Below are 22584 nucleotides of genomic sequence, written 5' to 3'. Positions count from 1 at the left end.
TTTCTTTCAGTAAATACTTTCTGTAGTATTTAAAATGGAAAATGCAATACAATTTGATCAAATATAGTTCCTGTGCAATAGAATGCCTGCACAAATACCTAAAACTGTTGCAGTACTATGGAGATACTATAAATGCGTTTCCAGTGAATCATTATCTTTTCTGTTTGATGTAGTTTGTTTTCCTTTATTTGCATGGGGTTACTTTGTAAATGAAATGGATGATATCTTAATCTCCAAAAGAAAAAGTTTGCCTAGTCATTTGGGCCATAAGTAAACCAATGATGATTGGGGACAATATTTATTTGCTGAGTAAAGAGAGCATTGTGAAGTTCATTTGCATAATTATTGAACTTCAACTTTTGAAAGATTTGTGAAAATACATTAATACTGATTTTGATCCAAGTAAATTTTCATGTGTCATGTCCAGTGTCCCAAGGCTTCAGTTTCTTGACCACACAATTCTCTAAGCCATGGCTTTACTTCCCAGCTGTTCTGGATAAGACATTTGACTCTCTTCTCCAGAAGATTCATCCTTGAATATTGCTCATCTGTCTGGAACCCACACTGTATATCGGACATAAATACAATCGAGAGAGTCCAGAGTTATTTCACAAGAAGAGTCCTCCACTCCTCTGCTCCCAATAAAATACCTTATGCCACCAGACTCCAAATTTTGGGCTTAGACAATTTAGAACTACACAAACTTCAATCTGACCTAAGCATAGTACAGAAAATTATCTACCACAGTGGCCTACCTGTCAATGACTACTTCAGCTTCAACCACAACAATACACAAGCAAATAATAGATACAAACTCATGGTAAAGCGCTCTAAACTTGATTGCAGAAAATATGACTTCAGTAACAAAGTGGTCAATGCCTGGAATGCACTACCTGACTCTGTAGTGTCTTCCCCAAACCCCCAAAACTTTAAGCTTAAATTTGTAAGTCTTGGGAGGTGTGGTAAACCCAACTTCACGGGTCATGTCCAGGTCTTCTGTTGATACTCCAGGAGCTGGCTGGAGGGTGAATCTCTGCAGAAGACTAGCAAAAAACATGAATATTTCTGTTTTGGCAAGGGTCTCACCTGGACATACTCTCTGACCTGTAACAAGGAGTAGAGAACAGAGGATTTGGGTTTATTAGTTTTGCTAGCAGTATTTTATTTCACCTTCTCATGACATATTGGTTTGAGAGTTCACTGTAAAATTCAGAATAACAAATCCAACCCAAGAAGAGAGGTTAGAATGTAGCAAGTTCATGCTGACTAATGAGATTGAAGAATAATACAAATTCTCAAAGACTGATGTACTGCCAGTCATGCAAGAGAGGAGGGAAGAGAAGAGAAGCCTTTGGGGTACGAAGGCATCTCCACTCCAAAAGCTTTTGCAAAGGGACGGAAGGCCTGAAGCAGTGCGAGATCGCCCCTTTCCCCTGCCCCGAACCCCTAAGCCTTTCACCCATTTGCAACAGCTTTTGGCACGGATAGGGGAAGCCTTTGTGGGTGTGGTCTTGCGCTCTTTCAGACTCACCGAGGCTGTCCGACACTCAAAAAGCGGGTGTCCTGCGCAGGCAGTCTTGGAGAGGGTCAGTGAAGCTGAGCAGAGCGCAATGGTCCCACTCAGCCTCTGCTGTCACTGGAGTATCAGGAGCTGGTGGCTTGGTGGGGAGGGGAACCAGGTTGCCCGAGTGGCAAGTTGGCACACAAGCACAGCTCTATTCACGGAAGAAAGAAGAGAGCCTTTGGGGCGCAAGTGGAGGTGCACGCACGCACTCACCATGTTACATGTACCAATATATAGGAGAGCTTTTCATCAGGTACACCTGATTTGCCAGTTGTGCCCCTTTCTGGACCGGGATGCCTTATGTACAGTCACTCATGCTCCGGTTACCTTTCGCTTGGACTACTGCAATGCTCTCTACATGGGGCTCCCCTTGAAGAGCACCCAAAGGCTCCAGTTGGTTCAGAATGCAGCTGTACGGGTGATAGAGGGAGCCATTCATGGCTCCCATGTAACACCACTCCTGTGCAAGCTGCACTGGCTGCCTATGGTCTTTCGGGTGCACTTCAAGGTGTTGGTTACCACCTTTAAAGCGCTCCATGGATCCATGACTGGGTTACCTACGGGACCGCCTACTGCTACCGTTTGCCTCCCATTGACCCGTGCGCTCTCACAGGGATGGACTCATCAGGGCACCATCAGCCAAGCAATGTCGGCTGGCGGCCCCCAGGGGAAGGGCCTTCTCTGTGGGGGCTCCCACCCTCTGGAACAAACTTCCCCCAGGACTTCGTCAACTTCCTGACCTTCGGACCTTTCACCGTGAGCTGAAGACATATTTATTTATTCGCGCAGGACTGGCATAGAATTTTAGACGTTTTTATTTGGTTTTAAATTTTGTTTAGTGGGTTTTACTGTTTTAAATATATTTTAACTAGGGGCCATATTTAATAAGTTTTTTAATTACTGTTTTATTTTGTATTTATTCATTGTTATTTTATCTGGCTGTGAACCGCCCTGAGTCCTTCGGGAGAAGGGCGGTATAAAAATCTAATTAATTAATTAAATAAATAAATAAATTTACACACACACAACACAACACAACTGACTCACACACACATACAAAATGCCACACACAGCTTTGTGGGATTTTGTGTGTTTGTGTAGTTAGAGTGAAACACTACAGAAACACACCAAATTTCAGAAAACTGCATACCGTATATACTCGAGTATAAGCTGAGTTTTTCAGCACGTTTTTTGTGCTGAAAAACGTCCCCTCGGCTTATACTCGAGTATATACGGCTTATACTCGAGTTTTTTTTTTCTTCTTTTTTTCACATTATACCGGATGGCGCAAACTTGGCAGGCTTTTGCATTAGCGCGGGGAAGCCCTGCCGGTGCAGTGAGAGGGCGGGGCGGGGGAGCTGCCAGCCTTCTCGGCTGAGGGAGGGAGGGTTTCCCCGACCGGTAGCTGCCTCATTTCCCACCCTCGGCTTATACTCGAGTCCCCAGTTTACCCCAGTTTTTTGGGGTAAAATTGGGGACCTCGGCTTATACTCGGATCGGCTTATATTCGAGTATATACGGTAAATATTTTATTATTTTATTTTATTTATATTTTTTAGATAAAAGCAGCTAAATTTAAAATTTCTTTAACTTTAAAACTTCCTTAACTTTAAATTGCTATGTCTAAAAAAAAAACTCCTAAAAAAACCCCCAATTAACCATTTTTTTAAAGCTCCACCCCCCCCCCCAGTTACTTACCCAATTGAAGGGACAAGGCAGGCAGATTGACTTGCTCACCGATGAGATGCATTGCAGGCAGGCAGATTCAATTGCTAGCTGATGCAATTGATTGTAGCAGCCAAAGCAAGGCCGGAATAGTGAGTGAGACCGAAAGAAGCAGGAAGCTGCCAAGTAGGCAAGTGGGAACCGGGCAACTGGGTGGGCATGGGCAGGGGGGCAGGGATTTTTGCTACTGGTTCTCCAAACTACCTGCCCCCATCACTACCGGATCGCGCAATCCGGTCCAAACCGGGAGCATTTCACCCCTGGTCTAACCCCATTCCCCTTTTCATGTATGTAACCTGATCAATAAGCACATACATAGTATCTGCTGAGATTCAATAATACAATGCAATTGTTTTACTACGTACTGTTGTTTCTTATGATTATGCCTGCTGGAGACAAGGTTACTGAGAAGAAGGAGAAAGTCCTCTCTGTCCCCCGTCTACCCCATTTCCAAGAATGCTTGGTCACCAAAACAACATCTGCAGCATCCATTAAGAAATACAAGCTTCACCAAACAATTGATGAGCTGCAATATGCTATTCCATTATAATAATAATAATAATATGAGTCTATTCTGCAATATGAGTCTATGCTATTGCTCCTCCTTTGGAGCAGACTGTTACTCAGTATCTTTTCATCTCCCCTAGATGGTAGGCTCAAGATCCAGATGGATCTTGACAGACTTGCACACTGGGCCCTATCTAACAAAATAAAATTCTGTGTAGAAAAAAGTAAAGCCTGACATTTAGGGAAGAGAAACCAAAAGCACACATATAGACTGGGTGAAACCAGGCTTAATAGTAGTAGTAACTGTGAGAGGGACCTTGGAGTATTAGTGGACAACCAATTAAATATGAGCCAAAAATGTGCAGCGGCAGCCAAAAAAGGCAATGCAATCCTAAATTGCATTAAAAGGGATACAATCAAGATTAAGTGAGAGACCAATACCACTGTATAAAGCCTTAGTAAGACCACACCTAGAATTCTGCATCCCGTTGTGATCACCACACTATAAAAATGGGTGTTGAGACTCTAGAAAGAGTGCAGAGAAGAGCAATCAAGATTATTAAGGGACTGGAGGCTACACCATTAAGAACAGTTACAGGAACTGGGCATGGATAGTCTAGTGAAAAGAAGGACCAGAAGAGATAGCAGTGTTCCAATATTTGAGGGGCTGCCAAAGAGAGGAGGGAGTTAACCTATTTTCCAAAGCAGCTGAAGGCAAGACAAAGAAGAATGGATGGAAACTGAACAAGGAGAGATTCAACCTGGAAATAAGGAGAAATTTTCTGACCGTATGAGCGGTCAACCAATGGAAAAGCTTGCCTTCAGAAGTGGGAACTTCATCACTGGAAGCTTTCAAGAAGAGACTGGACTGCCATCTGGCAGAAATGGTGCAGAGTCTCCTACTTGGGTTGGACTAGATAACCTACAAGGTCCTTTCTAACTCTGTTAATCTGTAATCTTGTTTAGAATGGACTAGAGTTGGGAACAACTAGCACATATGTGCAAGGGGAACCTTTATCTTTACAATGAAGTCATCCAATTTCTCCAGGGTTTTTTCTGACAGGGTGGCTCCACCCCTGAGAGCACATAGGGCAATTCGAGGTCCTCTTGGATTTATTACTATTCTTTGATGTAAATTATTTCACAATACACAGTTTTCTGTTTTTCATATGTATTTTTCAAATAACATTCCATGATTAAGGTAATAGTGTTACATGTGAATTGATTTCCTTATTATTTTTAAAATAATATTTTCCATGAAAATCAAAACATTAATGACTTGAAATTATAGAGAAATATTTTTTATTGAATTCACACATTTTGTCTCTTTTTCACTAATATTTTTTACATAATGATCAGTTTGTCACCTAACCTGACATTTTTATTAACTTAACGACACAGTTTGACTGATTTCTATTATTGTTGGTTGCACAGCCAGATGTTTAGATTGGATTTGGCATTTTTATCTACCTATCAAGTTTTTCCAAAGGACCTGGAATAGGCAGATGTTGATGTTTGATGGTGTTAGAGGTATTGTAGGATGTAAGCTTTCCGAATAAAGCTGCCTTTTACAATTGACTGATAGTGATTTTGACAATGCTGATGGTGTTCAAGTGGTGCTCAAATTGTTTTGAGATTGCACCCAAGATATCTATTACTATTGGCACTAACTTTGTTTTATTTTGCCACAGTTGTTCTATTTCTATTTGCAAGTCTTTGTATTTTTTTATATTCTCCAGTTCCTTCTATACTGCTGTCTGTAGCTGCTGCCATGTCCACTAGCCAGTCTTTTTTGTCTTTCTTATTGACAATTGTTAAGTCTGGGGCATTATATGGCAGGTGCCTGTCAGTTTGAATTTGAAAGTCCCAGAGCACTTTAACATCTTCATTTTGTGGTTCCACAAGTTCTTGCTTGTAGACAACTTGTATTTCTTGCAGATTTTCCAATGCACCATTGTTGCTACTTTGTGACATCATTGTTTGTAGTCAGTCTGTGCAATCTTGCAACAGCTAACCAGGTGATCCACTGTTTCTTTAGCTTCGTTGCAGAGGCAGCACTTGCTATCTATTGTTGTCTTCTCTATTCTGGCTTTGTATGCATTTTTTCTTAAGGCTTGGTCTTGTGAGGCCAATGAGCCCCTTAGTCTCTTTCTTCAACTTTCCTGCTCTTAGCCATTGCCAAGGTCTTTTATTATTTGTTTTGCTCTTTTTTTTTTTACTGGCCAGGTAATGCTTTGTCTTCTCATGCTTCTTTTTTGTTCTTAATTTAGTCTTTTTTTGCATCTTTTTCACTGTCCTTCAGATATTTTTCTAATGGTCTTTTTGTATTTCTTCAACCATATGGTTTACTTGGAACATTTTACGCCCATCTATTTTCCTTGGTAAGTATAGTCTTTCAATGTCATTGCATCTTCCTATCTAAGGATTTTTGTTCTGCTTGAATCAAGTTCATTATTCCAGCTGTGTATCTAATGATTGAAACTGTCCAGGTGTTAATTGCCTTCATGGTTTTTCCCCCACCGAGTTTGAACTTTAAGATATTCTTCACCCTCTTGATGTATTCACTTCTAACCTTTTTCCTTGGCTTCAGTGTGCTTGATGTTGTCAGCTTGAAAGATGCACAGAAGTTTGCAGTGATTGTCTTCATCCAAACTTTTGAAATTATTTCCAAAGGCAACTTGATTCCATCAGTTTCAACTATTTTCCCCTGGTTTGATGATAAGACTAGTACATCTGTTCAGTCCAAATACATTGGCTGTATATATGGACAGTGCTGAGCAACAATTATATTTCAGATCGTGTTTTTCCATATAGTTTCAGATCATCCTTGTAAAGGAGGTGGAGTATTTCATGCTTGATAGCCATGGCCTGAGTTATTCAGTGGTGTTGACAGAGGAATTAGTGCAATAACAAACAGTAGCAGTGATGGAGAGTCTCCTTGAAAAACTTTTATCTTGATATTAATCTCTCCCAATCTATGACCTTTGACCAGCAACCGTGTTTTCCATTGTGCCACCCATCTTTGCACAAAGCTGTTTTACTGACTCCTGTTATTCTTCTACTACTATTATTAGCTATTGCTTATTATATACAGGGAATGTCACAAGAACTGAAATCCATTTTTAAACTAGCTTTTATCTCATTCATTCATTCATTCTTACTGTGCTTTGCAAAGCGGCATGTAGAATAGAATAGAATAGAATAGAATAGAATAGAATAGAATAGAATAGAATAGAATTTTATTGGCCAAGTGTGATTGGACACACAAGGAATTTGTCTTGGTGCATATGCTCTCAGTGTACATAAAAGAAAAGATATGTTCATCAAGGTACAACATTTACAACACAATTGATGCTCAATATATCGATATAAATCATAAGGATTGCCAGCAACAAGTTATAGTCATACAGTTATAAGTGGAAAGAGATTGGTGATGGGAACTATGAGACGATTAATAGTAGTGCATGTAAACTTTAAAATGTATGAATAATCATAGCATATTTCCCAAGAGACTGGTTAGACGAGAAGATTGAAAAAGTCACAAATACACATATGGAAGTAGAAGCTATATTATGATTCATGTTATGAACGAGGCAGAGCACACAACTTATAAGGCGTAGGAGGAGCTGTAAACCCAATTGCTGGTGTCAAGTCCAGGTCTTCTTTTGATATTCCAGGGGGTGGCTGGAAAGTGAATCTCTGCAGGAGGCTGGTAAAGAACAGAAAGAGCTCCATTTTGGCAAGGGTCTCACCTAAGCAGATTCTCCGACCTGGAACAATGAACAAAGACGTGGAAACTGGCTTCAGTGGTTCTTCGATAACATTTTGCACTTCTTCCCATGAAATGGTGGCTCAGAGATGACAAATCACATGCATGAAAACGAACTAATCCAAAATTTTACAATAGAGATTAATCGTATAGGAATAATGTAGTTCTTAAAAAATGAACCTCCGCTACGTTTCTTCTATACTGAATCCCTGAAAATAGCTTGAGCATCCTATTTAGTTTTTGCCACTTTTAGAATGTTGAGTGGATTATTCTGATGATTTCTTTACAAAAAATGTTGTTATTGAAATTCTCATTCACTGTATACAAATATGATAGAAGATGTTACCTGCAGAGAAAGGCATGAATGCATCCCTCTTCACAAAGTTTCCTTCAGAGTCAAGAAAATGCTCAGGATAGAATTCATGAGGTTTCTCCCACTGAGATTCATCATGGAGCACAGAAGTCAGCAAGGGAATGATGTGTGTGCCCTGCAGGTATTAATGAATTATTAAAGAATTAGCACTCCTCTTTGGTTTACTTGTTAATATGAAAACTTAAAAAGCCATTACAAATTCACAAATTTCCCAATCTGATGGAAACGGAACGCCTTCCAGGTGAATTGTTACGACCAGTTAGATGTCTCTTTGAATAGCTTTGCAGAAACAGCCCAACAGTGGACCTGATAGCTAGGAGTCAGGTTTGGCGGATAGAAAATTTCTTTAGAGGGAGGAGAAATTGGGGGATTATCAATGTGTGCTCCGGAAGAGCTGCTCCTCCCTAAAAAATCCTACAGTTATTTAATGTCTTGGGGGCGATTATGGGTTGAGTAGCGTTGGAATCAAGGACTTATAACAGTGAGGGGTCTGAACTTGGTTGTTTTCTTGCAGACATTTCATTACCCTCATAGGTAACATCATCAGTGCTATTAAGGAGTGCTGTTTGCTGTCAGTTTGCAGTCAACTGACAGCAAACAGCATTACTTACTAGCACTAATGATATGACCTACTTAGGGTAATGAGACTTCTGCAAGAAAACAACCAAGCTCAGAGAGTACCAAGCACCCCTCATTTCAACCCTGAGCTAAATATTCTTCTTTACTGGTATTTATAATAGTGCCCTAAATGACTTTGCAGCCTTGTTATGAACATTTGACTGGCCAAAGTGTCACCTTCCTAATCACTTTACAGTTTAATTGCCATACAACTTCAGAAAGATATTCTGAAGAGCAATGAGAATTAAAGAATCTCAAAAAGAATCTTTCTGAAATTAAGAAAACAAATTAAGAAAACCACTATCTGAATGGTTTTTAATTTAAAGGCAAAAAGCTCCAGAGGATTGTGATATTTGTAGTTGTTGTTAGTTGCGAAGTTGTGTCCGACAACATTCCTCCAGGCCTTCCTGTCCTCCACCATCCTCTGGAGTCCATTTAAACTCATGCCTACTGCTTCAGTGACTCCATCCAGCCACCTCGTTCTCTGCCGTCCCCTTCTTCTTTTGCCCTCAATCTTTCCCAGCATTAGGCTCTTCTCCAGTGAATCCTTCTTTCTCATTAGGTGGCCAAATTATTTCAGTTTCATCTTCAGGATCTGACCTTCTAAAGGGCAGTCAGGGTTGATCTCCTCTAGAACTGACTTGTTTGTTCGCCTTGCAGTCCAAGGGACTCGCAGGAGTCTTCTCCAGCACCAGAGTTCAAAGGCCTCAATTCTTTGGCTCAGCCTTTCTTATGGTCCAACCTTCACAGCCATACATTGCAACTGGGAAAACCATAGCTTTGACTATACGCACTTTTGTTGGCAGGGTGATGTCTCTGCTTTTAGTCCGCTGTCTAGATTTGCCATAGCTTTCCTCCCCAGAAGCAAGCACCTTTAATTTCTTGGCTGCAGTCCCCATCTGCGGTGATCTTGGAGCCCAGGAAAATAAAATCTGTCACTACCTCCATTTCTTCACCATCTATCTGCCAGGAATTGAAAGGGATGGATGCCATGATTTTAGTTTTCTTAATGTTGAGTTTCAAGCCAACTTTTGCACTCTCCTCCTTCACCTGCATCAAGAGACTCTTTAGTTCCTCTTCGCTTTCTGCCATTAGAGTGGTATCATCTGCATATCTGAGGTTGTTGATATTTCTTCCGGCAATCTTAATTCCAATTTTTGATTTATCTAGCCCTGCTGTCGTGTCCCACTCCTCCGCTGACGGCCGGGTCAGGGAAATCCGAATCAGGCTTGCCTCTGCAGCTCTGCCCAAAGTCCTAGCAAAGTCCTCAGAGCAGGCAGGAGACCAGTAAGTGACTTCAGCAAGATAAGTTCGACTTTTGCCTGACTCAGAGACTGCCAGAAAGCAGATCCTTTATATAGGCCATGGGGTGTGGCTCCATGACTCAGCACTCATTAAGGCCTGCCCCTCCCTTCCTTCTGTTGCCTCCGCCTATCCAGCCTTCTGATGCGAGGGTCACACCAATCAGCAGCTGTTAGAATAAACCTCCTCAGGCTCACATGCTGTGGAGGAGGGGGAGGGGTCTAGCTGCTCCGTTTGCCTGGGCATGGAGTCAGGGCTGGGGCCGGGAGATGCTCCTTCTTCTGCAGTTTGTGTGGGCATGGAGCCAGGACTTGGGCCGGGAGGCATACATTCCTCATTGTTCGGGAGCAGGTAAGAAGGCCCCGGCTGCTCTGAGGGCGGGCAAGACACAACACCTGCCTTTCTCATGATGTGTTCTGCATATAAGTTAAATAGGCAGGGTGATAGTATACAGCCTTGTCGGACTCCTTTCCCAATTTTGAACCAATCAGTAGTTCCGTGTCCAGTTCTCACTGTGGCTTCTTGACCCGCATACAGGTTTCTCAAGAGACAAATAAGATGGTCTGGTACTCCCATTTCTTTAAGAACTTGCCACAATTTGTTGTGATCCATACAATCAAAGGCTTTAGCATAGTCAATGAAACAGAAGTAGATGTTTTTCTGGAACTCCTTAGCTTTCTCCATGATCCAGCATATGTTGGCAATTTGATCTCTAGTTCCTCTGCCTCTACGAAATCCTGCCTGTACTTCTGGTAGTTCTCGATCCACATATTGCTGGAGCCTAGCTTGTAGGATTTTAAGCATAACCTTACTAGCATGTGAAATGAGTGAAATAGTGTGATAGTTTGAACATTCTTTGGCATTGCCTTTCTTTGGAATTGGAATGTAAACTGACCTTTTCCAATCCTGTGGCCATTGTTGAGTTTTCCAAATTTGCTGGCAAATTGGGTGTAGCACTTTTACTGCGTCGTCTTTTAAGATTTTGAGTAGCTCAGCTGGAATACTGTCTCCTCCACTAGCTTTGTTGTTGCTCAGATTTCTTAAGGCCCATTTGACTTCACATTCTAGGATGTCTGGCTCAAGGTTAGTGACCACCCCATTGTGGTTATCAGGGATGTTAAGCTCATTCTTGTATAGTTCTTCTGTGTAATTTTGCCACCTCTTCTTAATCTCTTCTGCCTCTGTTAGGCCCTGCCATTTTGGTCCTTTATCATGCCCATCTCTGCATGAAACGTTCCCTTCATATCTCCAATTTTCTTGAATAGATCTCTGGTCCTCCCTATTCTATTGTTTTCTTCTATTTCTTTGCACTGTTCATTTAAGAATGCATTCTTATCTCTTCTAGCTATTCTCTGGAATTCTGCATTCAACTGGTTGTATCTTTCTCTTTCTCCCTTGCTTTTTGCTTCCCTTCTTTCCTCAGCTATTTGCAGAGCTTCCTCAGACAGCCATTTTGCTTTCTTGCATTTCTTTTTCTTTGGAATGGTTTTAGTTGCTACCTCTTGTACAATGTTGCAAACCTCCGTCCATAGTTCTTCAGGCACTCTGTCTATCAGATCTAATTCTTTAAATCTATTTGTCATCTCTACTGTACATTCATCAGGGGTATGATTTAGTTCATACCTGAGTGGCCTGGTGCTTTTCCCTACTTTCTTTAGTTTAAGCCTAAATTTTGCAAGAAGAAGCTCATGATCTGAGTCACAGTCAGCTCCTGGTCTTGTTTTTACTAACTGTATAGAGCTTCTCCATCTTGGCTGCAGAGGAGATAGTCAATCTGATTTTTGTGTTGACCATCTGGTGATGTCCATGTGTAGAGTCATCTCTTAGGTTGTTAATATTGTGATATTAGAAAGTCTCAAACAGTAAAGGATAGTGATTTTTAAAAATAGGTATTTTTTTTCTTTGATGAAAGTGTCTTTGACATTAAATAAACTTAATTAGAGTAACATGGGAAGGCTGGCTATTTATATATGAGGACAATAATGGTGGATTTTACCAAACAAGACGATAAGAATACTATGAGCTAGACCAGGGGTCTCCAACCTTGTCAACTTTAAGACTTGTGGACTTCAGCTCCCAGAATTCCTGAGCCAGCTTTGCTGCCTGAGGTATTCCTGGAATTGAAGTCCACAAGTCTTAAAGTTGACAAGGTTGGAGATCCCTGAGCTAGACTGCTTGACTGTGATTATGGAAAGCTAGCTGAGACTAAAAAGTTTAAAATAGAAAGCGGGGGGAACAGAATAAACAAGTCTACTTTATTCTCATCATAGTAACTGTTAGACTTCCACTTTCACATCATAGCAACTACAAGAAAAATTGCCAAACTGGGAGAAGGATCCTAGAACAAATTGCTGATAAGGGCATTTCAACATATTTATTTTCAAACAGAAACTGTTTGGAGAATTTGGTTAAAAAATGACTGCAATAGTTAAAAAAAGAAATGGAAGAAAGATTTGCTGGGATTGAAAACAATCTGAACAACAACGAAGAAAATTAAGAAAATCTCCATCCTGGGTGATCCAAGTGATGCTATGGCTGCCCTTTCTCAGTTAAGTTTCAGACATATAGAAATGTTGAACACTGATAATTTTTATGACATAGATATCAAAGATATCAAGAGGATGATCTGGTTGGACATAATAATTAAGAGGATATACACCAGGGGTGAAGTCCAAATTTTTTTACTACCAGTTCTGTGGCCGTGACTTGGTGGGTGTGGTGTGGCTTGGTGGCCGTGGCAGGGGAAAGGATACTGCAAAACCATCATTCCCTCCCCACTCCTGGGAGAAGGATATTGCAAAATCTCCATTCCCACCCCACTCTAGGGCCAGTCAGGGGTGGTATTTGCCAGTTCTCCGAACTGCTCAAAATTTCCGCTGCCAGTTCTCCAGAACCTGTCAGAACCTGCTGGATTTCACCGCTGATATACACTAACCATCACTGAATGAACAAAGCACTTATATGAGACTAATCACCTTTGGAATGAAAAAGCCTTTGAAAGTTATATCCACTGTAGTTGCTCGTGCTACATTTGCTGGAACAATATCAGCAAATCTTTGAGCTTCATGGATAACTGCATCAGTATAAGGCATCTTTGCTCGATGTTCAATCCTTGGCTGAGCAGACCCAATGATTTTTGAAATTTCTTCATAGACTTTATCTAGGAAAATAAAACAATTATAAGATATTTGTTAATGTTTTAATTTTGTATTTTGTACCTTGGATCATTTGACTATGAAAAATAAGTATCATGAAAAGTTCTAAAAAATGTGATGCCATCATCCAAGATTTTTTTTTAAAAAAATGGCCATGCTGCATAATATATTCTATATAAGGGAAACATTTTTGCTTGAATTTAGTTAAAATGCTGTTAATTTTGCTATTGCTGCATATTCTCCAAATTTAAATTCCTAGTCAGATATTGTCAGAATTGTTTCTTTCTAGAAACAATTCTTCAAGTGTTGGGCAAAATTTATTTTTGCTGGTATGAGTATCTTATGGAAATACAACGATGTTGATACTCGAACAGGCCACCTCATGCTGTTCTCTAAGCATGGGGATTGGGGAATGGCACAATTGTCCTTGTGGCCTAGCACCTCAGGATTTGCTGTGTGGCATTTACCTTCATATGGTTTTTTTCCACCTGTTGACAGGCTCCTGTGGCCTACCCAGAGCAGCTTGAGTTCCATGAATCCTTAATCCTTTATTCTTTTCTCTTTTTTTTATTGGAAAAGTTTTACACAGAACAAATTTTTAAACCATCGTTCCCCCCTCCCCCCTCCCCCCTCCCTCCTCTTTCTCCCCCCCAACCCCCCCACCGAGACTTCCCAGAACAAAATGCAGGGTATAACATTTATCAATCATAAGCTAAAATACCACAAAAATCTACCTCATATACACGGTGTCCCAACACCACCTTAACTCCCCTTTCCCATTTAAACATATACATTAATATATACCATTTGTAACATTATTCATAGACTATTTGGTACTTTTTAGTCCGATACTTGTTTTGAACATAATCAATCCATCTTCTCCACTCCAATACATATTTTTCTTGTGAATGTTCTTTCAAATACACAGAGATTTTTTCCATTTCTGCTAAGTTTGATACTTTAAGTGTCCATTCTTCAATCGTAGGTAAATCTTCTCTCTTCCAGTATTGTGCAACCAAAAGTCTCGCTGCTGTTATTAAATTTAGAATCAGCTTAGTCTCTATAACTGTACAGTCTGTAATTATACCCAATAAAAACAACTGTGGAGTAAATTTTATCTTCTTTTTCAGAATATTCTGCATAATCCACCATATTTTAATCCAAAATGTTTTGATTTTTTTACAAGTCCACCATATATGAAAATAAGTAGCATCCACACATTCACATCGCCAACATTTGGCTTGCATATTCGGATACATACATGCCAATTTTTTAGGGTCTAGGTATCATCTATAAAACATTTTATAAAAATTCTCTCTTAAACTTTGTGCTTGTGTAAATTTGACATTTCTAACCCATATTTTTCCCATGTTTCCATCATTATAGGTTGTTGAATATTTTGTGCCCATTTTATCATACAATCCTTAACTAATTCTGTTTCTGAGTCTCTTTCTATCAATACATTGTACAACCTCTTAATATGCATTTGACCTTGATCTCTAATTTGTTTTACCAAATTTTCCTCATTTTGCATAATACCAATTTTCCCATCTAATCTCCATCTAGCTTGCAACTGTCCATACTGAAACCAAGTATAATTCATGCCTTCATCTCTAAGTTTGTTTAAGGATTTTAGTTGTAACTTACCCTTTTCTACAAAAAGAAGTTCTTTATAAGTAACCACCTCTTGTTTTGATATTCATATTTTTAGTTATTATCTTAGTCTTCTGTTCATTCAATTTAAGTTAAGTTAAGTTAAGTTTATTTAATTTCTATACCGCCCTTCTCCCAAAGGACTCAGGGCGGTTTACAGCCAGGATAAAACAATGAAATACAAAAATTAAGAACAAATTTAAAAGACAAATATTTGAATTTGGCTAGAAACTATAAAATCCAATAAAACCCCATTTAAAAACCATTAGGCCAGTCCTGCACGATGAAATAGGAACGTTTTCAGCTTGCGTCGAAAGGTCCGGAGATCAGGAAGTTGGCGGATCCCTGGTGGTAGCTCGTTCCAGAGGGTTGGAGCCCCACAGAGAAGCCCTCCCCCTGGGGGTCGCCAGACGACATTGTCTGGCCAATGGCACCCTGAGAAGACCCTCCCTATGGAAGCGCACTGGTCGATGGGAGGCTATTGGTGGCAGTAGGCGGTCCCGTAGATAACCCGGTCCTATGCCATGGAGCGCTTTAAAGGTGGTGACCAACACCTTGAATTGCACCCGGAAGACCACCAGAAGCCAGTGCAGCCTACACAGGAGAGGTGTTATATGGGAGCCACGTGTCGCTCCCTCTATAACCCGCGCGGCCGCATTCTGAACCAATTGGAGCCTCCGGGTGCTCTTCAAGGGGAGCCCCATGTAGAGAGCGTTGCAGTAGTCAATCCAGATACCTTACCATATCTCTTTCAAATATAATCCTTTTAAGATATTTATTAATTCTTTTGTTTTCTTGTCTTCTGGATTCTTTATAAGTAACTGTTCCTTCTTTCTAATTTCCTCCTCTAACTCCAATCTTTTTTTTTGCAACCTATTTCTGTATTTATTGTTCATTTGTATAAGTACACCTCTCATAAAAGCTTTGCTCGTGTCCCAAACTATCTCAATAGATGTGCCTTTTTGCATGTTCATAATAAAAAATTATTTCATTTGTTTTTTACACTCTTCTACATTTTGTTCATATTTAAACAAATTTTCATTCAATCTCCACAATTTTCTTCCCTTTCCCCATTCAAATTAAATCCTGTCTGACTATGATCAGACAAAATTCTTGCACATATCTTGGTTCTCTTCACCCTAAAGAACAAATCATTGGTAATTAGTATAAAGTCAATCCTAGAAAAAGATTGATGTCTATCAGAGAAAAAAGTAAAATCCTTCTCTTCCATATTATGTTCACGCCAAACATCTCTTAATTCCAGGTCTTCCATCATATCAAAAAAAGCCTTTGGCAATTTTGCATGACTTGAAATATTCTGTAAACCTTTTTTATCTTTCCAGGTATCCAACACTCCATTCCAATCACCCATTAATATATATGATTTATAATCCCATTGTATTATTTTATTATGTAAGAATTTTAAAAAAAAATTGTTGTTGATTAGGAGCATATACTCCAACTAAAAGTATCTTTTTCCCTTCCAATAACAGTTCAATTGCAATATATCTTCCTTGTTTATCTGTCTCAATTAGCTTCGCTATTAAGTCCTTCTTTATGTAAACAACAATGCCATTCTTTTTCTCTGAAGCTGAAGCAATGAAATGTGTACCCAACCTTGAGTTAATCAAATATTTTTGGTCCAAAGATCTAATATGTGTTTCATGTAAACAAACTATATCATTTTTAATTTGTTTCAAATAATGAAATATCTTTCTTCTTTTCTGTGGTGAATTTAAACCATTAACATTCCAGGATAAAAAACTAGTTGCCATTTTTGGCAGTCGGAAGCTGGAACACCCAATGTAACTCCGTTTTTTCTTTGGGTGTTGCTCCTCCCACAGCTTTTGTTTTAGTAGCCTCTACCACTTCCTGTTCCTTATGTTTAGTAGCTGCTCTCGTCATCCTTTGTTCTTTTACTCCTTCTTTTGGTACTTCTCCCCCTTTAGATATATCCAACACTTGTAAAGAATCTTCCTCCATAACTATAACTGCAACTTGTTCTTGTGCATGCTTCATTGCTTCCCTTTTTCTTATTTCTTCAATGTCCCTTCTTCTAGATTCTGGTGACAATGGGCTTCCAGCTTTCAATATATTAGCATAAAAGTCTCTTGCTTTCCAAATTGTATTAACACGATGTGGTTTTCCTGCATAATACACAATTATCCCCACTGGGATATCCCATCTATATTCAATCTGCCTTTTTTAAGCTCCTCCACCAGAAATGCATATTCTTTTCTGCTTCTCAGCATTTTGGGGGGAGATTTTCCAAATCGCTAGGCTGCTGATTTACGCTGCCTTAGCGATTCTAACGTAGTCCAAAGGCTGATGGTCTAAAAGACCGACGCCATCACCAACGGAGCCAGGCGGAGTCCTTAATCCTTTATTCTTGAAGTAGCTGTTCTACAGACTCCCCAAATCATGCAAAAGCATGTCCTGTTCTTATCTGATTTCAGAGGCTCTGGAGGCCATGCTAGAGCAGGTCCTTATTCTCACATGTCTCCACAGCCTCAAACACTTCTGTAAGAATGGAGCATGCTTTCAAAATTACTTCGCAGGTGTCAGTAAACATTGGTATGTCACCCAAAACCCCACGGCATATCACCTTTGACATGCGTTGTCAGAGGTTCTCTCTCAATGGGCTAGCTAAATGAATGTTGCATGTAACAAAGGATGTCCATAGACAACAAAGGAACTGGGGGAACAAATTCCACACCGTTCAACACATTACTCCTTGTTTGACCACAATGGTTAGCCATGAAATTTTACTTTTTGAGATCACATGTTTTGTTGCATTATACTTAATTGTAGTGTAACTAATTTTAATTTAACAAAATATTTGAATATTGAAATCCAACCAAATAAAAAGTGCTTACTCTGAATGTCAGGATATTTCATCAATAGTAGTATGGCCCAGCGCAATGTGGTTGAAGTCGTCTCCATCCCAGCAGCAAATAGGTTATTCACAATAGCAGTTAGGTTTTCATTATGAAAATACCTTTCTGCTTTGTTTTTCTTCTCCTGCAATATATAAATAGTCTACCTAAGCATATTCGGTATACTCACATCAACTAAATAGCAGAAAGGAGGGTGGCGTGGCCAACGTCATGACGGGACGGTGTGCCCTTGGGCTCTGGGGTAAATGCCAAAATTCCTGCCGTTCTGGGGGTTCTCAATGAACCGTAGCTGCCCTGGAGGGACAGCAAAGAAAGAAGGCACTGGCCGGTGCAAACAGGGAAGTTGCAAATTCCCTGCAGCACCGGCATCCAGCCTTCAACCCAACGACAGGAAAGGCAGCCATTAGAAGCTGTCAAAGTCGGGGACTGCAACACAAGAAGATTGTGCAGGAGGTGAGATCAGAACAGAGTATTGTTACCAGTTGCAATTGGCCTACTTGCAGGTAAAAAGAAAAAACTTTTAAAGCTCAAAAACTCTCCAATTTGAAGTTAGCGGCTAATTGGCATGCGGAAACTTAGAGTGAGAGGAAGCTCTTTGAGATTGGTTGTTTTCCTTGCAGAAGTTTCATTATCCAAACTAGGTAACATAATCAGTGCTAATTATCTAGTTACCAAGTTTAGTGATGAAAAATCTGCAAGAAAACAACCAAGCTCAGAGAGTACCAAGGACCACCACCACCCCTTGGAATTCCTGGCATAAAACACTTCCTTACCTCTGCCTGTCGGACAAGAAAGGAATCAATAAAGCTCCTCTGGTCATTTTCATCCACAGCTTTGAGGTGTTCTATGAAAGTGGTCTTTATGAAACCAAACAATTCCTTTTTGTTATTCAGAAATTTGTTACGAGCACCAAAAAGAAAGCCAAACTGGGGGAACATGTTATAGAACTGAAAAATACAAAAAGGATAAAAAGAGTCATGAAGAAACCTGAATAATTTTCACGTGGACCATGTAGGCATTTTTACTAAAACGATTCATATTTCATACTGGGAAATAGTTGCATATAGTATATAAGACATCAGGGCTTTTTCTGTCATAGTGCACCTTAAAACACATGGAATATTTATTATGAATCCCACACTACATTAAAGATAACATAGTGAACATACAATGAACTCCTTTTAAAATTGAAAAATAATTTACCAAGATAGGAGGGGTTCCTGCAAGCCGGACATTTTCATTAACTAACTTTATTAGTCTTTGAAATGTGGGGTCTTCATACTGATATCGCTTGCCGAGTATAATGGACATTATGATATTGCCAACAGCGGAATTCATAATTGCTGTATTCTCAAAGGGTTGTCCTATATAGCAAATATTAAAATTAAACAAGGTTATTAAAATCAATGTTCGGCTATGAAAGAACATCAGCTTTAAAAGACTCTTCAATGCCAAATTTTTCCCACCTTAGGCACAGTACATTTCTCTAAGAAACTGATAGCCAGAGCTGGAGAACATGGAGATATTGGGCAAAGGAATATTAAATAGGATTTGAGGAACTTCATTGGTACTGTAGCTCTAGAGGCAGACTGTTAATTTTTCTGCAATAAATCTCTGAATGTCTAACTACAGGTGAATCATTAGAAGGAAACATCAACTCACCTTCATAAGACTCAAATGCCTTTATCAGGACCCTGCACTCTTCAATTATTTTATCCTCTATAGTCCTCTTGCCCATTCCATAGTCCCGTAGTGCAGATAAGGTAAAGCGGCGCATCACTTTCCAATTCTCCCCATGAGAAAAAACGATACCTAAAGAGAAAGTGCAAAACTGAAAGACATATTTGCACTACTGAAGATTTCTGCCCTTATAATGAAGAGAATGTTTATGGCAGTTGTTTTTGCATAGTTCAGAGTCAGAAAGTTAGTGTGGGAAATGCATATGAAGTTTCACGTAAAGCTTTTCTGTAACTCAGAAAATTACAAACAGTCCCTTATTTACAAAGGGACTGTTTTTCCAACCATCCAGTGTGGAGACCAGATTGTCCAAGGGCATTTGAAAGAAATCAGGAAAATTTGCAAAATTGACTTCAATTCTCTTTTTCTCCTTTTTGGTCCTATCTTAGGGCAGTCAGGCTCTTAGTTTCTATCTTATCTCCTATGTTCTCCAACACAAACCTCCTATGCCATCTCCATGCTAACTTTTTTTATTTTCCACAGCTCTGGACAGATATTGACAAGGTATACTGGCTGATACATAGAATGAGAAAAGCTTACCAAAGCCTTCATTTATTTCATCAAAAAGCTGGATATTTGGCCTCTCTGCAAATGCATCAGCGTGATTCACAAGAGCTTCCTTCACTGTTTTGTATCCAGTCAATACCACTATTTTCTGGAATCCCAGTTGAATCCTGAAGACTGGGCCATATACTTTTGACAACTAGAATTGAACACAAGGAGGAAAAAAGAGAAGATCACCATGAAAACCCCTTTATGCAAAGTAACAGACATCAGATGCAAATCATGTTTCACAGATATAAGAATAAAATCATGCTTTTTAAAAATTGTTTGAAAGCATCTTGTGTGCTACACTTGCTATTCAGGGACCAGAAACCAAAGATCATCTGGAACAAAGTAAAGATGCTTGCTAGGAATGTCTTCTTGAAAGTTGAATGGGAAGTGGCAAAACAGATCAATCCAATAAACTTATGCAGAAATATACAACTACAGATTTGGGGCAGGGACCACAGTACAGCTTGTAGAGGGAAATTGGGGAGAATGGTGGAGAATATGATACAAGGGGAGAAATTGGAGAAAATAACAAGAAGCACTATAGAGAGTGGGGTGGTGGTGGATTCAGGAAGCCCACTGATTGAAGTGGTGACACAAATGAAAAATTGAAGTATGCAGCCAGAATTAGATGCATTATTCCTGATGTGTCAGACTGTAGGAGACAAATCTTAAAATAAGTTCATACTGTAAAATCCAACATTTATTACAGGACAAATTCATATAAATAACTTCCATCTGGATAAATTATTAGAGCTTTGTATTGCACAAAACTGTATGGTTTAAAAAACACTTCTCATAAATTTTCTATTATGCTATGTGCATGGATTTACAAATTATCAGTGGAACCCAGCACTACTTTTCAGCCCTTAAGGTAAAGGTAAAGGTAAAAGTTCCCCTCACACATACATGCTAGTCGTTGCCGACACTAGGGGGCGGTGCTCATCTCCGTTTCAAAACCGAAGAGCCAACGCTGTCCAAAGACGTCTCTTTGGTCATGTGGCCGGCATGACTCAATGCCAAAGGCGCATGGAACGCTGTTACCTTCCCACCAAAGGTGGTCCCTATTTTTTCTACCTGCATCTTTTACGGGCTTTCGAAACTGCTAGGTTGGCAGAAGCTGGGACAAGTAACAGGAGCTCACCCCATTACATGGCAGCACTAGGGATTCGAACCACTGAGCTGCCAACCTTTCAATCGACAAGCTCAACATCCTAGACCCTGAGCCACCATGTCCCTTTTTTTCAGCCCTTAGTAGCATCTTAACCTACAAAAAATGTCTGCCCTTGTGGTTTCAAATGACAGACAGGTAGAAACTAATGGGGGAAATCAATATCTAACTAACCTGTGATAAAAATTCTATTCATATGTCAATACAGCATTTGGAAATTATATCAAGTTTTCATATTCAGTTATAAATATATTTTAGTTTAAGCAAGGGCTTCAGCTCATTCCACTTTGCATTAATGCTTTCAAAACTCAGAAAATTAAAAATTTTAATACATTATGTAGTATATATTGACTTTAGACAGACATATGTATTCTGATGGATTTACAAGTCAACTTCATATTGCTCTATCAGATATTCAAGAAATGCAACTTTCCAGAACAGTTGATAGTGATACCTCTGATGAAATTTTGCCTGATAATTTCAGAATCCATCCACAAATACTTGCAATATTTTGATTATTATTGTATATATGGTATATCTAACAAGTATAAATATTCAGTGACCTTTGGACACTTTCAAATGAAACTTAGTTATCATGGTGTTGCAATGTTTTAGCCTGTTGGTATGATCAGTGGCTCCAGACGTGAATAATAAATGAAAGCATCCTTATAGATTATGACCTGGGTTATTCTAAGAAACAGGTAATCACTGGCCTTTAATTCCATGGAACCAGGCAGGAAAAGGACTTACTATTGACATGAAACTTGATGGAATATTTGTTTATACAAGTAGCCCTTTGCATATGACCAGAATGGAGCCTGCCCATTAAAGTTGCAGTTGCTGCCAGATTCTTTCTGATCTTATGTAGGTTCCAAATATTTTTAAGTTCTTAATTGCCAGATGACAGAAATTGAGAAGTTTATATAAAGTTAATTTAGTAGCAAGAATATTCAATTTTCAAGTTGTATCTTTCCTACAAAATGCAATTAATCAATATTTTGAAATAGAAATTGATCAGCAATCAACTGTTTACTTCTTTTCCCAGAACAATGTCTCCTCTTAGGATGTATAAGATTTCAAACTGAAACTAGGACAAGCAATGCCATGTATTTGAAAATGCTTGTTTAATGCTAAAAGTTTTGTTTTGTTCATAAACGTTTCCATCCAGAGATTGTTTGCTTTAAACTGAAAGAGCTATATGTATTTGAGAGTGCTGTGGATTCAGTTTAGTCCTTTGTAGACTACTATAGCTGACTTGAAAATTTTTATTTATTATTGATTGATTGATTGATTGATTGATTGCAATTGGGGCAATAAAAATCCAAATGAGTTAATTTATGTATCTCTTTGCTTTCATCTAATGGTTTTCTATCCCAAATCATAAGAAGGTGAAGGTGGGTCCTTGAATGGCGCAGTCTGCTAAACAGGCTGTTATTAACAACAGCTGCCTGCAATTATTGCAGGTTCAAGTCCCACCAGGCCCAAGGTTGACTCAGCCTTCTATCCTTTATAAGGTAGGTAAAATAAAGACCCAGATTGTTGGGGGCAATAAGTTGACTTT

At 39.4% G+C, this 22584-nt stretch overlaps 1 protein-coding gene across 1 annotated transcript in view; it reads right to left on the bottom strand.

Moving 5' to 3' along the window:
- Window positions 1-7378: 7378 nt before the first annotated feature.
- Window positions 7379-22584, bottom strand: part of LOC131197596 (uncharacterized) — a 62877-nt gene continuing 47671 nt past the window's right edge. Inside the window, exons 11-18 of the mRNA XM_058181890.1 lie at window positions 19841-20003; window positions 19226-19375; window positions 18767-18927; window positions 18337-18510; window positions 17543-17687; window positions 12834-13018; window positions 7912-8053; window positions 7379-7566 (exon numbers count right to left, since the gene is read on the bottom strand). Of these exons, the coding sequence (XP_058037873.1) occupies window positions 7379-7566; window positions 7912-8053; window positions 12834-13018; window positions 17543-17687; window positions 18337-18510; window positions 18767-18927; window positions 19226-19375; window positions 19841-20003 (1308 nt within the window). The remainder of the gene's footprint in view (window positions 7567-7911; window positions 8054-12833; window positions 13019-17542; window positions 17688-18336; window positions 18511-18766; window positions 18928-19225; window positions 19376-19840; window positions 20004-22584) is intronic.

The sequence above is a fragment of the Ahaetulla prasina genome, chromosome 1 (assembly GCF_028640845.1).
Source record: "Ahaetulla prasina isolate Xishuangbanna chromosome 1, ASM2864084v1, whole genome shotgun sequence".
NCBI classification, from domain to species: Eukaryota; Metazoa; Chordata; class Lepidosauria; order Squamata; family Colubridae; genus Ahaetulla; species Ahaetulla prasina.
This window is presented reverse-complemented; position numbering and strand designations above follow the sequence as displayed.